Raw genomic sequence first — 14,113 nt, 5'->3', positions numbered from 1 at the left:
CTTTTATTTATCAGTAGTTTTTTTTTTTTTTTTTTTTACTAACAGGAAATGTGAAAAGGCATAATATTCACTTAACTAATTTAGAATCCTTGATTGATAACTATTTGCTTTGACCCACATATTTTCAGATAGTGTAAGGGTTTATATGAATAAACCCTTGCACTATCTGAAACTTTCATCTTATTAACCATACACACATTCCTGGAGCTCACTCCAGAAATGTCTGAACTTTCAGGAGTGTTTCTTGCTATTGAAGTGATTGAAACAGGTATTGAAGTGAAAAGAATTTTTTTTTATGGAGTTTTGATAATTTATAAACTGATTGTACATAAATGCTTTTAATATTAATTTATTCTTATTTTGACTTGGTTTCCCAACATTAGAATGAAATTATTATCAAAAGTCATCAGAATTAATTATTATTATTTTTTTTAATTAAAAAAAAAAACATTGGTTGGTACTTCTTTTCTTGGTGAAATAATATCTTATACATCTATTTATAGGCACCTCCGTAGCCAGGTGGGCAGGAGCAGCAGTGCGTAGCATGTGCTTCTTGATTAGACCGGGATTCGAGCCCGTGACCACCAAATACGGAGGATGCAGAAAGGTCAGGGAATGACCACCGCATATCCCCAGAGCAATATGGCCTTAGTTGCTAATGCTCCTAAAAACCAAACAACAAATAACAAACATCTATTTATATATCAATTGATTCAGTTTCATCATATGATACATAAATAGATACCGTATTTCCCCATGTATAAGATGCACCTTAATTTTGGGGCCCGAAATTTGAAAAAAATGTATTACATAAAGTTATTGAACTCCAGTTTTATTCATCATAAAATTCACACAACTCATCACTGTCAAAACTCCCATCCATTAGCTTGTCCTCGTGTGTCTGATGACAAATCACTGTCTTCATATATTGCCTCGTCCTCAGTTCCATCTATGGCATTTGAAATGCCACACTTCTTAAATGACTTGACAACAATCTCAATCTTATCCCAGGATCTTTTCACCCAGGTACAAACTTCTCCTATAGTTGGTTTCTTCACTCTTTCTGCTGGTGTCAAATTGTCCCCAGAAGACTTCATCCATTGGTTCCACTCGTCTCTCATGGCAGCTTTGAAGGGTTTGGTAATGCTGACATCAAGTGGTTGGAGCTCGGATGTCAAGCCTCCAGGTATGACGGCAAGTTGTTTTTTGCTCTGCAGCAATCTTCTTTGTGTTTTTGTTATGTGTGCCCTGAACTGATCAAGCACAAATAGGGCAGGTTTGCGTAAGAACCCACCTGGTCTCCTGCTCCAAACTTTCTCAAACCTGATTATCCTGATCCATCCAACCCTTGTCATGAACGTGGACAATCACTCCTCGAGGAATGTCTTCTTTTGGCATTGTTTTGCATTTGAAAATCAGCATAGGAGGCAGCTTGGTTCCGTCGGAACAACAAGCTAGAACAACTGTATAATGGCTCTTTTCATGTCCACTTGTCTTTACAGTTACAGTTTTCCACCCCCTTATCAACAGTTCTGTTACTTGGGACATCAAATTGAAGGGGGACTTCGTCCATATTTGCAATCTGTCCCAACTCAAACTGATGTGTCTTCCGACATTGAATGACAAAACGATGAAATTCAAGAACCTTCGGCTCATAGCTTTCAGGCATCTTTTGGGCAAGTCTGGTGCATGTACGCATGCTTAGTCCATTCCGTTTCATGAATCTGAAGCACCAATTGTGTCCTCCTTTGAAATCAGTAACTTCTTTTTCATCAGCAATTCTTCTTGCCTCATGCTTGAACCATCGTTGTGGACACAGGAATTCCAATTGCCCTTTGCTCCTCAATCCATATCTTCAATTCCCTCTCTCTAAATCAGGCCATTTTGCTCACTTGCCTCTCATGGCCTTCTGCTGTGGCGTTTTCAGTAGGGTTTCTTCATCCCGTAGCCAGTCTCGGATTGTTTTCTCAGTTGGAGGAGGACCAAACTTACGTTCAGCAGCACGATTTCCATTCACTTTTGCGCAAACTGGATCACTTTTAACTTGAATTCAGCACTGTACGAAAATCTTTTCTGAGCCATTTCTGGGCAGAACGTGGCAAAATGTAACCTAATATACCGGTAACAAGTGTGAAACAATGAGCGCAAAGACAAAAAGCGGGAAATGCAAGTAAAAAAAAATCTACAACCACTGTATAAGACACACCCAGTTTTTATACCCCAAATTTTTCGAAAAAAGGTGTGTCTTATACATGGGGAAATATGGTATATCAGTTGATGAATGTGGTTTTGTAAGCCCAAATTAGACAACAATGGCTACAGGTATGGTGTCCTCAGATTTTCAAAACCTTGGACACACAGATAAGTGATGCCAGCACTTACTGGAATATTAAGGTAATTTGTGTGTTAATTGACACACGTCGTTCAAACAATCTCAATAACATAGAGGTCTATCAGAAACAACTAACACATTTCTTTACAGTTTTTCTCCTGTTCAAGTGCAGTAGGAGTCTGCTTTTAATGAGATTGAGCAACAGGCCTGGTAGGTCTGTTCATTATGAAATGCTGGAGCATTCTGTAATCCAGGGCTGTCCAACCTTAGGTAATCAGAGGGCCACATTAAAAAAAAAAAAGATCAATCTGAGGGCCGCATCCAGAATAATAAATACAGTACAGATATTAAAATATTTGGAGAGTCCTACTTTAGGTTTGGCAAGCACTTTTAAAATTTTGTAATAAAGGAAAGTCGTGGTGCTTATAAAAGTTTTTATTGAAACAGTAGACAAGATACAATTGCTTATAATTATTATTTCATTTTAATGAGAGCTCTGCAGTTGTTCATTTTCATTTACTAACGTAGCTATATCAATATCAATGCTTGTAGTTGCCAATTACAGTAAATGTGAAAGTGATCAGTCAATGAACAATTGTATTTGGATTTTATGAATTTCATTGTCGAAAAAGTGCTTTCGCAAAGATATGTGCTCCCGAGCATTGAGCACGTCTTGAGTCCAAATTCCCTCAATTTCGGATAGCGCTTTCTTGGTAATAATTTTAAAAAACTTCTCCTTTTTCGATTCTGCCAGTATAAAAAGGGTCGGATTGCAAATCATACATTTCCAGTTGGAGGTCAGATCTTATGTTTTCGATGCTGAATGAAAACTGAAATATCTTCTTCAATTTCCTTAATATCGCCAAATCGATCCTCAAAGTCCTCCATGATTGTTTCAATGCACTTTATATGAGCTGAAAATGTTCTCTTAAAAATCTTCATTTCTTCAAATTGTTTTTTGCAATTAGGAAACAAATTAAAAATATTATTGGCCAATGTTGGTTTCAAAAGCTTCAGTTTACTTTTAAAACCATTCAAATTATGATATAAGTTGGCAATATTCTGTTGTTTGCCCTGCAGCTTTAAGTTCAACTCATTCAAATGGTTGGTCATATCTGTTAAAAATGCAAGATCAGGTAAAAAGGTGGGATCTTGCATTTGATTTTCAAGTTCTGTTGTGTCAGACTTCACTTTGTTTTTAAGAAATATGGATATTTCTTTCCAAATGGCAAAAAAGTTCTCCAGACATTTTCCGGCACTTAACCAGCGAATATCAGAATGGAGGAGCAAATCGCCATATGCAGCATCCATTTCACTCAAGAAATCGTGAAACTTACGATATGTCAGAGATCTATAACCTCCTCATATAATATTGGTTACTTTTACATCTACTTTCATTTGACTTGATGTAGAAATTTTCCACAGAGTGCTTCTTGATGAAGGATGCAATGAATGGTAGGGCAGTTAATATTATTTTGTTTCAGTAGTCCACAAAACCTGATTCCAATCTCCGTCATAGCTTTGGCCCCCTCAGTGACAATGCAGGAACATTTATCAAATCCTCCATAGTTTATAACACAAGAGTTTTGAACTGCTTCGAAAACATCAGTACCTTTAGTAGTCCCATGCAAAGATATGACTGAGCAGTTCTTCATTAATAGTAAAGTACTCCTGAATAGTTCGAACAAAAACGAAAAGTTGACTTACGTCTGCATGAGCAGTGCTTTCATCCAGACACGATGAAAAGTACCCACATTTTGCCATTGAATCACACAGCTTTTTTGAAACGTATTGCTCCATGTGTTCTACACGTCTTGCGATGGTCTGATGAGATAATGCCACTGTTTCGAACTTCTCGGCTAATTTCGGCTCATTAAATTGTTTTGCCATTTCAATTGCACATTTCTTCACAATCACACTGTCACTAAAAGGCTTTTTTGGTTTCGCTAACTCCAATGCTACTTTGTACGAAGCAGCAAGGCTAGAACTTTGTGCATTGCTAAGTTTAGCAACGTTTGATGCATCAATTTCTTTTTATATTCCACAATAATGGTGCTTCTTGATTCCCCAATATACATCTCAAATCTTTTATTGTGTAATGTAGTGTAGTGTAGTGTCGTTTCACATTATACTCTTTAGGTGCTGACAAACTTGCATGCAAACAAGACATTGAATTTTATTCTTGTTGTTTGTAATCATAGTCTGATTCCCATCGGCTTTGATACACTCGCTTTTCTTCAATTTTTCTTTTCTTGTGAGACATGGTTGTTCGATGATAAGTAGTAATTTATTAAGTAGAAGTGAAGTATATTGAAGATAACGTGGAAATCATTCGCAGTGCGTATCTGGTAATTTGGTGAGCACTGGTGACACAACCCTGGCAAATGGACAAACGAAACTAACAACCGACGATCCGCCCCCAGAGCATGTGCATTGAAACAATACATCTAGCATGGACGCAATGAAATGTACTTGAAGAAGCTAGGTTTCCACTCGCAAGTAGTGTTTTGCGACGAGTTTTATTTTTTCGCGTGTGAAAATCAAAAGTCCTAACCCACGGGAGGGCTGCATGCAGGCCATGGTTTGGACAGCTCTGCTGTAATTAATACAATCAAGTTGAGGATAGGCAGTTTTAAAACTACTGGTACTGTTATAGATATAAAGCCACTGGAAGCTCCATGTACCATAAGTATGCCTGAAACTGGTGTACTTGTCTATTGAACAGAATCCGAAACAATATCGTGTCCACACACTACGTTTGCTGGGCGTTAGTCTTATAAAGGCAAAATGATGCAAAGAAAGACTTTCTGCATCTGACAAAAAAAAAAAAAAAAAAAAAAGAAAGAAAGAAACACCTGTATATTTTTGCTCTGAGACATATTTTTCATGTACAAAAGTTTCATCCTTATAAGACGCTCAGTGTTCAAGAACAGTGCAAATGAAAAAATGTATTGAATAACTTTCTGGATGTACTTTATGGAATTAAAGCAGATAACACCTGAACTTGAAAAGAAACTGAGTGATGAGTACCTTTTCATTTGAATGGCGATGCCAACAAAAACATAAACATTGTTTCCTGCTGGACTATTGAAAATCTTGGTCAAGTTCACAGATTTCCACTTAATTCACCAGAGGTGATGGTATGGTATGCTGTTTCAATTTTTAAGATTATTGAGACTGGTTTTTGCAAATGAAAACAGTAAGCAGTTTTATTCAAGACAGAATGTTACTGTGACATGATCTGGGAGTTTTGACTGCAATTTGAAGAAATTGGCAAAAGATAAAGTGTGGGATCAGCATGATGGGATAAAATCAGTATGTCAATTATAGATATAAATTTCTTACACAAAATGTTTATAGATCACCCGATTTCTTGTAGAGATATGCCCCGGCCATCTCATTCTCCTGATCTTATAGCACATGCCTTCTTATAGGGATAACACTTCAAGAGCTGTGTTGCAGCTGAAAAAAAAATTACTGAAGAGCTAAAGATGTGTATCTGTGAAGAAATGATTTTGCTCAATCAGTAGGGTTATATTTATTGCATTATTTTCAAGATAAAAAAAATATATATATATTATGATATGAGTTCATTTTTTTTTTTCCCCTCCCTCCTCTCCAATAACAAAATTGTTTACCCTCAAGATGTCTCAGTTGTTTCTGAGGGAGCGTGTGTGTGTGTGTGTGTGTGTGTGCGCGCGCGCGCATAATTGTACATAATTGTATACACACACACATGCACACACATATACTTGAAGTGTTAATAATCACCAGTATTGATTCCATTAGTGTGAGTCCACTGGTAATAATTCAGTGAAACAGTTTGGAGGAACTCAAGCATTTGCTGTCAGTATTTTTGAAGCTCTTAATTTGTACCTGGTGATCTAAATAAGGTTTCATTTCCTTCTCCCATTGATTGGACATCCTGTCCGTATGTTTGCTAATGATAGTAAACTACATTCCAGTTTGACAGATCCTGCCCTGAAATGCTGATTTACAGGAGATTTCTTCAGTGGAGAAAAGAAAAGCTAGTTTACTTTAGTCCTGTCTTATTTCTCAAAAAATTTATTCTTAGAGCTCATCTTCAGCAGCACTCAGATTTCTAGGTAAGATGATGATCTCTTTACCGTGGATCACCCTGACCTCCAACCTTTCTTGCAATATCACAAATATTGCTTCCTATGCAACAAATAATAATAAAAAAAAAAAAACCTGTCTTCTCTTTCACTGTTGATGTTACTTTTTCTTCTAATCATCTGCTAACGCTGTACAATTCTCAAATCCACCTTACCATAACATATTGTTCCCACATCTGATGGTGCCAGTAAAACTATCCTTAAACTCCTTGACTCTATCCAGAATAGACCTTTTGCATGTGATTTCTTAGGTACATGTGGTACTGAGTCCTTGGAGTGCTTGTAGACTCAGTTCATGGCCTGTTAGTGAGTTTCTGATGGCAGTGGGCTCTTTGGAGTAAGGGGTTTTTTTTTTTTTTTTGTAATTTTAAATTTTTATAAAAATGAAAGTTTTGTACGTAAATGCTTTTAAATATTGAATTTATTTTTATTTTGATAGGAAATTATCAAAAATTAAATTAAATGAACAAAAAAAAAAAAACTTGATAAAAGCAAAAATCATGGATAAAGCACTGAAAAGCTCACTGTTACTTTCCTGTTGCAGTAATATCCTATATATCTATTTATGTATCATATCCTTCAACTTCTAGATTAGAACTCGAGAATTTATTTAATATCAGTACCCGTTAGTGTCAGTTACCATTCCTTTTGTAAACCAAAATAAGACAACTGAAGCTAACAAGTGGGGGCCCTCTTTGCTGATTTTCCTTTATTCTGACTGCTATGTGTTATAAACTGTCTACAGTTACTTGTTAATTCAGGTAATGCGTGGACTGTTCAGCACTTGCTTGAATATTTCTAGTTGGTTTGTACATAAGTGTGTGGATTTTGACCACACACACACACACACACCATGAGTGGGCTTTGAAACCCCACTCACAATATATGTACGTTTTTGCACAAACAGGTTAATGATCCAGCTCTCACTGAACTCTGAAAACTATCTGCAGAAACTGTTGTTCAGTTTCTGTAGCTTGCCTGTACTGCAGATATTCTCATGGAAATATCTGCAGTAAAGTAAACTATTTTTAATTAGCATTTGTAATATCACCTCTTTCTTCTAAACCATCCCAAATGTGCAAATCAACTAGTTAACATCAGTTCAGTAAAAACTCACTGAACTTCTGCCCTTCCTTGGAATAGCCTTCCTATTCCAAGGAAGGCTATTCCATCTCACTTGTGCAATTTTTGCATGCCATGATCGTTGTTATTGATTGCTTATTATTATATTTTTTGTTGTTTTAAATTTTACAATCTTTAAAAAAAATAAATAAAAAAATTGAGTGAAAACAAATTTATGTAAATCTGTAGTTGCATAAGTTGGGGACTTACTGTATCGAAAAATGTTTATCAACCTAGGTAAAAAATATGGCGATAGATAAAAAAAAACTTGCCACATACCATCGCGTGTCCAATACGATGCTTCCCTTTATTTTTTACAATGTCGTGTATGATTTGGTCACCAACATTATAATAGTTCATTAGAGATTTAGCAGATGCACTATTTTCAAACTTTTGAATAATTTCAAGTCTTTGTTTAACTGAAAGTGTAACTCTTTTGCGTTTACCCATCATTTTCGCAATTTCTAAACAAAAAAGAATTTTTTTTTACTATAAAAAAAATTGACATCCCTGTAAATAACGAAACAAAATTTGTCTTTTTGCAGTGCGACAGAACACAACAATCTATGTGATGCATTAAAGCAAACTAATTTGGTCTCTTTTATTTATTTATTTTTTTTTAGCGGTGGGTGTGAAGACAGCTGGGGTTGCAAGATAATAGGCATATTAATCTCCCAGTGATGACTTAACGCCGCTTCTTGTTGCTTATTTATGATTTTAAAATATCTGTTTATACCTATTCTAGTTATTACTTGAATAATTTCTGGTTGATTTTTTTTTTTTTAATTTGGAGTCTTGAAGTGTTCCAGTAAATCGAGAATCTGCTGTATTAACATTTTCATTTATATATGCACTGTATATTTATTTTTTAAACTGAATTCTACAATGCTATAACTTGGCAACAATATGAAATAAAATTCTTGCAGTAAAAGTTTTCTAGTTCAGTTGAGCACTTTCAGAATATATAATGATTTACTCTTGAGGAGTTTTAAATTTTTGTGTAACCTGTACCTCATTGTCTGAAAGTTCCTAGTCATTCATATTGGAGGAGTTTTTCTTTTCAGAAATGTTTTTAACACTACATGATTTTAGAATAAGTGCAGTAAAAAAAGGTTTAAATTTCTACTTTTTATTATAATGTTCATTTTTGCCAGTGAGATAATCATTGCTTTCTGTATTTATATTTTGATGCAAAAGTTATTTTTATAGTATTGTAATATGAAAAGTAGGTTTTTGACAGTGATTATAAAACTATAAACATTTTGGTTGTCCTTCTCCCCCAAGTTCCCTGCCTGTTACTTTGCATAACCTATTGTAAATAGCATTGAAGTGGTTAAGTGTATATATTTTCATCATATTATGAGGACTCAGTCCCTCATGAGAGGTTATTGTATAAGCTGGAACATTCGTGATTACAGAAAACTTCTAAGATAGATTGCTGGGTGGTTGCCGAGCAGAAGGTTGTGATTAATGGATATTCTTCAGATTGGTGTAGAAAGTCAGAAGTGGGGTTCCCCAAGAATCGGTTCTTGGAGCACTGTTGTTTCTCATTTTCATAAATAACATCAATGATGGGATAGAAGGTTTGATGTCAACATTTTCAGACTACATTAAGATTGGTAGAGTAGTTAATGATCACTACCAAGTATCACTCCTTCAGGATGACTTGAGCAGATTTCAAAGATGGTTAGGGAAGTTGCAGCTGTGTTTTAGTGCTGCTAAATGCACTTGGCGATTAGCAATCCACATAAATCAACAAACAAATTTTTAATTCAACCCCACACTTGGTGGGGGTGAATTAAAAATAGTGGAGGAGGAGGGAAGGGATTTGGGAGTTACAATACAGGCAGATATGAAGTTTTCTGGTCACTGTAAACAGGCAGCCAGGAAAGCCCATTGAGTTCCTATTAATGATTTATCAAACATTATCCTCTAGAGATATGGAGGAGGTCACAGTCCCACTGTATAAAGCAATTGTAAGACCACATTTGGAATACTGTGTTCAAGTATGGAGACTTCAACTGAAAAAGGACATTGAGTTTCTTGAAAGGGCCCAAAGACGGGCAACCCACATAATGAGATTGGCAAACGGGCAGCCATATGAGGAAGTACTCCGTATATGTGGGCTACATAACTTGGCAACCAGTCACCTCAGAAGTGACCTGATTGAGGTATAAGGCTCTGAGAAGGGTTAGTATAATGAACGAAGGCGGAACAAAATTTTCACTGTTATAGGGAATTCCAGAACTTGGGGGCATAAATTCAAGTTACAGGAGAAGAGGTTTGGACTAGATTGTAGGAAGTTTTCTTTTAACCAGCAAGTCATTGATTGCTGGAACAAGTTGCCTTCACAGGTAGTTGAGGCTGACAGTTTTTATAAATTCAAAGGTCAACCTGTAGGAAAAGGAAAGCATATAGTTTGTATTTTCTTATCTACTTTTGAGGAGTAGATAAGAAATCTTATCTACTTGTTTATACAGTCTGTCCTCGTATAACACGTGTTTACATTACACGAATTCGATCATACACGATTTATAAATAGGGGAACGATATCTTATATAACACGAACCGAATTCGCTTATGCATGATTCGCCTTTGTGTTTACAAGAAATGGCAGTCGAACGCGGAATCACCCCAACCGAACGCAACACGATAGGAATGAAGAAGATTCTGAAAATGTATTTATGTGTTTTATCAGTGAAAGGGAAACACATTTCACCATAATAACGTAAAAACCAACACAATTCCAGCTATCGATATACGTAATCGCAAATGCAATTAGATGGAGTTTACTACCAGTTTATAACAGATTCCACTAGCAGAAATGAAACTGGAAATTGTTTTATGGTAGTAACCCCCAGAAATGTGCTTTAGTAAAATGTGGGGTGTTAATAGTGTATCTTGGCCTTTACGGTGTTGTTTATTCAGTTGCTATACGCGAGCAGCTTTGTTTATGTGTATTAAGCGTGACTCCGCGTTTTGTAATTGCGCTTTATTCCCTAAAAATTAGTAAAATACTTAAAAGATGTGAAAAGGAAGCGTCCTGGCGAAGACTCTGCAGATTCAGAGAGAGAGAAAAAAAAAGCAATATCGATAAACAGAGGCGGACTGGATCAAAAATTCTTACCCAGGAAAATTTATAGTGGCCTCATACTATGGTTTATGGCCAAAATCACACCGGCCTCCGGCCCAACGGGATTTCCCGGGTAAGGCTTATGGCCAGTCGGCCTCTGTCGATAGAGAAAATATATGAAATTGTGAAACGCTTTGAGCGAAATGAAAGACCATGTGATATTGCACGTGCTACAGACCTAAATGAGGCAACGCCGAGAATTACAAAGAATGCGGAGAAAATAAAAACAACTTTCATAGCGGGAACAATTCAAAGTGTAAATAAAATACGTAAGCATTTTATTACGACTTACGTATTATAATTTATACTTACGTATTATAAAATACGTAAGTATTTTATTTAATATAATAAATTTTTTACGAATAAAATACGTATTTTATTCGTAAAAAATACGTTTTTAGTATTAAAAATACTTTATTATAATATAATAAAAATTTTTTTATTATATTATATTTTTTATTACGTATTTTAATCGTTATAAAATATTTACGTACTTTATAACGATTAAAATTACCCGATTATTTATTGTGTTTGGTAATGTTTTGGTTCCAAATGTGTGTTCAATCTTGGGTGGTCGGCACCTAACCCCACTTTTCCCATAGGGCCTGTTGTTTATATTGCACGAGTGTTTCTAGGAACACAACTATCGTGCTATACGAGGACAGACTGTATATTATTATGAAATTTTTTTTTTTTTTTTTTTTTGGCCTTGACTGTATGGCTATTACTGTCATACTACCCAGGGATCCTTTTCTTGAAGAAATTTCATATTAACCCTAATGATTGAGTTTTGAGTAATGATTTATAAATGCATTAATTGCACCAGTATACAAAGTGGTAGACATGTATAGTATCTTATGTAAGGCGGCTCCCAAACACTAGTTCAACTCCGCCATGGTACACTGTGATGTTACAAAATCTCTGCAGAAAGGCCAGAAATGTGTGTAATGCTGTGTATGTGTTTATGTTGTTTAGTTGTTTCTGGCTGCTTTGCTATCAGGTATCAAGGATGCACCGGGTGGTGCATCCTTGATACCTGTCTACACCGTGAGGAGGCAGGCCACAACTGAGTGCAAACCACAGCAAACCTCGTGTCACGTACTGAATGTTAAAATCATTCAAAATATGAGCAAGTAGGTGGTAGATGACTTTCATCAACTGGTGAAATACCACCACTTTGCTTATTGGAGGCTTGAAGTGGTGAAACCCATGTTTAGTCTCTAGAGCAAAGTTTCCGGCATCCCCCTCCCCCCATACTTCTCCTTCAACCCATGCACGGTACTAAGTACTATAGGTTTTGATACCTTTCGTGTTTGGGGTTTTCATAAAAAAAAAATAATAATAAAATTAAATTTAACAGTAAATTAATAAAAATCAGAAAAATTAAAGATACAAATAAGTAAATAAAAATAAAAATCAGAAAAATTATAGATACAAATAAGTAAATAAAAATAAAATTCAGAAAAGATAAAGATAAAAATAAGTTAATAAAATGGGAAAAAAATAAATAATAAATAAATAAAATGAAAAATAATTAAAAAAAAATCATCTCGCACTAGTGTAAGGTGGTGCCAGTAGATGACACTGCCTCAGGACCAGCCTGAGGTTAGCAGGAAATAGAAGTCAAGAAGACATAGTGATGTCACTCGCTATACAAAGTGGTAAATAAATTCTAGGAGAAATGTCAGGAACCATGCCTTCCCTGTTAGGATGAAGAAGATTGCTCTTTTAGAAAGATTTGTTGAGCCACATCAAATTTAATTAAAATTGACATATAGAAATTTGAAGGAGGGAGAGTCATGCACGTTGAGCCACCTATATAAACAGAGCATCTTAAAAAAATATATATATATGTATGAATAAAGAAAACATTTGTGAAATATAGAACAGTCGTTTGGTTGATTCATTGTTTCATATGTTCAAAGTGCTCACCTATAACACGTTGGCATTATTTCTAGCATTGAAGAACTGAGCAACAAACTTAAGAAAAGTGTTTTAGTGGATTAGATGCACAGGATTGCTCAATTTTGTGCCTAATTTTTTGAACAGCAACTGGTTTCCAGTTGTACATTGTATCCTTTCTACAGGTAAAAAAATATGGTGGAGTCAAATCTGAAAAACATTGTGGAGAACAGTATAGAAATTATGTACAGAATGTATTGTGTGCATTAGGCATATTCATGTACATCGAAGTGCATTTCAGATATTTAGACAAATAAGGAAAAGTCAGCTTCAAGTGAAGTCTTTTGCATATGTTCTAGTGCTTTTGGAAGTTATAACCTGGTTCAGGTTATAACTTCCAAATTCTTTATATTTTCCACACCCCATCCCCAATCTCAGAGAAAGGAAGATGAATGGAAATGATCTTGTAGGACACTTAAGAAGAAAAAATTGGATTGACATCAAATTTTAAACATATTCTATTAGTTTCATTTATATCAGTTATAACAACCATTTATAGCAAGTTATATTAGAACTGTTGCTGAACCTTTTCAAAATTTTGGGATTTTTTAAGGATATTTGCACTGAATTTTATGTTGATAGTAAACATCAGAAGTTAAGAACTCCTGATGGTATTTAATAATTAAACACCTGAAACATAGTTGCATACATTACCTAACCTGTTTTGAATCTGTTATAATCAGTAGAATTGTATTATATATTGATGTGCCCCCACTACTTAATCACCCTTATTGCATGTAGTTACTTTTCTTCTGAAGTTACATTAAATGTTATTTTGTGTAATTTTAAAATAAAATTTTAATAACTGCTCTTGTTATTAATAGTTGGGTGCCCCTGGCCATTGTGGTGAAAATGCTAGCAGTACCACTAGTAATTTTTATGGCAGCAAAGGTAAAGGGAAAGCTTTGGAGTCAATAAATTCTAACATTACTGCTTCAGCTGATTTGAGAACCATTGATGTTACAAGCAATAATTTCAATGAAGAATTTGTAAGTATGGATGTGTTTAATTCTGTTGTTGATTTATTATAAAAATAAACTTTTTTTTGAAACGTACACTGCAGTAATATAGTCCTTAATGTTGCACTGAGAGACAAGAACAAAGCAGAACATTCTGTACTTTCTTTTCAGTTTAATTATTGTTATTATTTTTGTGTTGTCATAAGATAACACAAAATTAAAAATTGTGTTGTCTTATGATATATGGTTTATTTATTTATTTATTTTTTTTTTTGCTCTTTTGGTTTGCCATGCTACTGGCATTGAATTAATTATTTTATTTTATATTTTAAGCAAAATGCAGTGGTTCAGGCATTAATGCTGCCCCAATGTTTGCTATTCCTACTTTTTTAATTTTTCTTAATATTCTTAACATTGTAATTAGTCAGTTTATTTCACAAGGTAGTAGTGAGTCGGTTAGTTAGTGCAC

At 34.9% G+C, this 14,113-nt stretch overlaps 1 protein-coding gene across 1 annotated transcript in view; it reads left to right on the top strand.

The window, feature by feature from the left end:
• Positions 1-14,113, top strand: part of LOC150091674 (uncharacterized) — a 133,718-nt gene that overhangs the window by 76,525 nt on the left and 43,080 nt on the right. The window contains exon 6 of the mRNA XM_090376298.1: positions 13,510-13,674. Coding sequence (XP_090232424.1) covers positions 13,510-13,674 — 165 coding nt within the window. The remainder of the gene's footprint in view (positions 1-13,509; positions 13,675-14,113) is intronic.

This window comes from Mastigoproctus giganteus, chromosome 1, assembly GCF_048544385.1.
Source record: "Mastigoproctus giganteus isolate SK-2022 chromosome 1, ASM4854438v1, whole genome shotgun sequence".
Classification (NCBI taxonomy): domain Eukaryota; kingdom Metazoa; phylum Arthropoda; class Arachnida; order Uropygi; family Thelyphonidae; genus Mastigoproctus; species Mastigoproctus giganteus.
Note: the sequence above shows the minus strand (reverse complement) of the source record. Positions and strands in the feature narration are given on the sequence as shown.